This window comes from Sinocyclocheilus grahami, unplaced genomic scaffold, assembly GCF_001515645.1.
Source record: "Sinocyclocheilus grahami isolate Dianchi unplaced genomic scaffold, SAMN03320097.WGS_v1.1 scaffold1307.1, whole genome shotgun sequence".
Classification (NCBI taxonomy): domain Eukaryota; kingdom Metazoa; phylum Chordata; class Actinopteri; order Cypriniformes; family Cyprinidae; genus Sinocyclocheilus; species Sinocyclocheilus grahami.
The window spans coordinates 6270-10192 of record NW_015506486.1 but is presented as its reverse complement, the minus strand read 5'-3'; the positions used below and the strand labels follow the sequence as shown (position 1 = coordinate 10192).

General features: G+C 35.6%; 1 protein-coding gene across 1 annotated transcript in view; it reads left to right on the top strand.

Annotated features, from left to right (window-relative positions):
* The window catches only part of LOC107569051 (bromodomain-containing protein 9-like), a gene marked incomplete at its 3' end in the record, with an annotated part of 26203 nt that extends 22571 nt beyond the window's left edge, over nt 1-3632 (top strand). The window contains exons 21-22 of the mRNA XM_016255055.1: nt 1237-1337; nt 3411-3632. Coding sequence (XP_016110541.1) covers nt 1237-1337; nt 3411-3632 — 323 coding nt within the window. The remainder of the gene's footprint in view (nt 1-1236; nt 1338-3410) is intronic.
* Between the last annotated feature and the right edge of the window lie 291 nt (nt 3633-3923).

The following is a 3923-nucleotide window of genomic DNA, read 5'->3' as shown; positions in this document are numbered from 1 at the left end:
CTTCTTTCTTTGCGTGCACATTTGAGCGCATTATGCTAATATTTCCACATAGTGAGGTAGATATGTGGGGGCGTGTTAGAACGAGCCGTTTTAGGGGGGCGTGGCAGAGTCTTAACTTTGATAAAGAATATCTCTTTGGTTTTGAGACTTTAGTCTTTGCAACTTCAGGGATCTTATCTATGCACAATCAGCTTGTAACACTCCAAAGAGAAAGGAAAACTTGAAATCGCATCATATGACCGCTTTAATGCAGGAGTGATGTGACAAAAATTATTTAAAATTCCCAACGTTCACTTCATTGTGATGTGATGGAATGCAAAAGTTTATTTTTTGTAGCACATTTCATACACGATGGTAATTCAAACTGGATTGCCAAAAAAAATCATAACAGATGCATAAGAAAAAGAAATATTAAATGCAAATGTATTTAAAATGTTACAAAATAAATGTTTATTTACATTGTTATCAGTAGTATGCAGCACAGTGCGTATTCATTAAATGCACAGCTAAAAGCAAATAAAAAATTGTGAGTTTAGTATTGCATGCATTAAATTAAGATATGAAAATGTTCTGCATATTTGCCTGCAGTGCTGAACTCTCACACGCATTCATAGAGAGCTCTCATTTGCATTTGGCTTTGCATATCCTAGTGGTCACTAGGTAACAGTTAAAATCTTCCACCCCTGACAACTTCCATGTTCTGTAGTTTTATTGTATGCACATTTTTTGAACTTTTCCCTATCAGATTACAGTCAAACAATAGGTCACACATTTAGAAGTTTTAAATCCACTTTCATGATTGAGTTTCCTCTCAAATGTTTTCTTTTCCTTTTTGCGTTGATTTGTTGTTGTTTATATGCACTTTAAAAAAATAGTGTAATGGTCAAAAGTGTGAAAACGAGCGTTCACATTTTAGTTTCCACAATCTGGTTAATATTCATAAGCTGTTCGGAGCCAAGAGCAGCGTGCGCTATTAATATTCATGAGCTGCCGCCCGCCATTGGAAGCCTCCTTGGTGTGACGTACGCATGACATAATTAATATTCAACAGGTACGCTTAGTGGTTTGTGTTTTATGCGACTGAAGTCAGATGCGCACGCGACTCCCGTGGGAAGATATTTTATCCTATTTAATAATTCATATTTTAAGGATTTAACATGGCACGTGAGATATTTTAGCGTTAAAATGGCCTTCAGACTGGATAATGGCTTTGAAAACGACTCTTCTGCCATACAGTGAACTGTGAAGGAGATGATGAAGAAATCAATAGATCAGCAAACTGTATCCAAGAGATCCAAATGATCAACAACAGATGCTTTTCCAGAGAAATGACGAATGTAAGTGGCTTTTTATTCATGCTTGTGTGGAAAATGGATTGATTTGTCTTATATTTCTATGATATATGGTGTTATTAAAAATTAAATAAAGTATTCTGTGTGAAAAGGCAATGGTTAACGTTGTTATGCATAACACAAGAGTTCCTGGTGCATTGGTTTTGTGCATGTTACTCGTTATTAGACAGTTTTCACTGATGTTTGAGTGCCTCAGAGCTTCTTCAGGTTGCATTTCTGATGACATTTGCTAGGCAACACAATCTTTCTGTTCGTGTTCAACAGGAGCAGCTCAGCAGGACTCCACCTTGTGCTTTACAAAGACGAAATGCTGACTTTAGAAGCTTGAAGACAGAACAAGGCAAATCTGAGGATTATTTAGGGTTTATAAAAGTTGTAAAAATCGGCTTTTTTGGGAAATGTGGTTGCTAGGGTGTTGCAAAAAGTGTTGTTTTAATATTATAGCATTGCATATTATTTTTGGCTGATTTGCGGAGACAGAGGGCGGGGTTCGAACTCGGGACATTCTTATTCGTTTTTTATATTTCTATACAGCTTTTATTTATTTTTATTTCTGTTTTAGTCTTTTTAGTACTTCAGCTTAAGTATATTTATTTCAGTTTGTTATCAAGGCAATATTTTTTTTAAGTTTTTGATGAAATATTTGTATTTTATTTCAGCTACCGGAAATGATTTTAAATGGTTTTAGATGTAATTAAATATAAAAACACTGGATGCAAATCGTTGCTAAGGTGTTGGCTGAGGGATTGATAAGGTGGTTGCTAAGAGGTTTCTAGGTAATTACTGATGTGTAGTATTGTTTTATTGAATTTTTCTGTATTGGTTAGTCAGATGGCATTTCTAGATAAATTACCACCCTTACTTTTTAACTATAATGTAAATATGTTATATATAATAATACAAACTACACTTAAAGCAGTTTAATTCAATTCAATGTTATTTTAGTATTATTTATATACCATTCTAGTGTTTATTGATATTTTGAATTAGCTTTTATTTGTATATTTTCAGTTTTCAGTATATAATATAATATAATTAAAACACTGCTTGTTGTTGCTAAGGTGTTCTTGTTGGCCGAGTGATGCTGATGCTGGTTGATAAGGTGGTAGGGTGTTGCTAATGTGTTTTAGTGTTGCTAAGCAATAGCTAGATAGATACACAGACAGACAGACATTAGATGGACAGGATTAAATTAAATAATAGGATAAATTGGATTTTATAAGATAAGAGGCAGAAAGCTTTACAGTGTAAACATAATTTTTTCGAATTTGTAAATAAACCAAAGACGGAATAGGCCTACTAAGAGAAAATACTATTTCAATCTTTCTAATTCAGAATTTCTCGCTTAATTCAATGTGTTACTTGCCGTTTCTTTGCCGTTTGTTTCAAAGTAAACCCTAGTGTAGGAGTTGCGTTTAGACGTTTTGGTCTCAGGTTGGGGATTTTGGAAAGAAGCTGTAACTCAAGGTCAGTACTACTGACATTAGCAGCTTTGTCAAGCCAACATAATGATGCCAGGTAGAGTCTTTTAAAATCTTTCATTGTTCTGGTTGAAGAGACTCGAAGCACAATGATTTAGCCTTTCATGCATAAATTACAGAACAGTTCGTTTTTTTCTTTCAAAACTTAAGTAGCAGTCTTGAGTCGCTGGGGGATATTTGTAGCAATAGCCAACAATACATTGTATGGGTCAAAATGATAGTTTTTTCTCTTATCCCAAAAATCATTAGGATATTAAGTAAAGATCATGTTCCATGAAGATATTTTGTAAATTTCCTACCGTAAATATATCAAAACGTAATTTTTGATTAGTAATATGCATTGCTAAGAACTTCATTTGGACAACTTTAAAGATGATTTTCTCAATATTTTGATTTTTTTGCACCCTCAGATTCCAGATTTTCACATAGTTGTATCTCAGCCAAATATTGTCCTATCATAACAAACCATACATCAATGGAAAGCTTATTTATTTATTTTTATGACTGGTTTTGTGGTCCAGGGTCACGAATGATCTAGCTGTATCGATGAAGAGCGTTTGTTTGTGTGTGTTTGCAGCTGAACTGCTTCGGGCGTCACCGCAGACGAACAGCCCCGCAGAGCAACGGCAGCAGAAATGAGCTGTTCGCTCCACCGCTTCACTCCAGGATCAACGGCTGGTCTCTGCCTCTGCACAGCCTCCAGCTCCTCGCCTGGCTCGTCTACAGCTTCATGGCCATCGTCGGCTTCGGCATCTACGTGCCTCTTCTGCCGGCGCCGTGGCGCTTTGCAGCGTACGCCGTATCCTTTACAAACACAAACATTTCACGATAGTGATTCTGATCACAAAACATACTGTACACTGTAAAACATCATTTTTTTCTATTACTTAACTCCAGAGGTGGAAAGAGCACAAACATATTCTACTCAAGTAAAAGTACCAATGACATTTTGACATTTTACTTAAGTACAAGTAAATGTACCAGTCTAAAAATCTACTCAAGTAAAAGTAAATAGTAGCTAATGACTTAGTGACTTAGTTACATTTTAACAGCTGGAGGGAGGCAAAAATGGGATTGGCCAAGGCTGTCC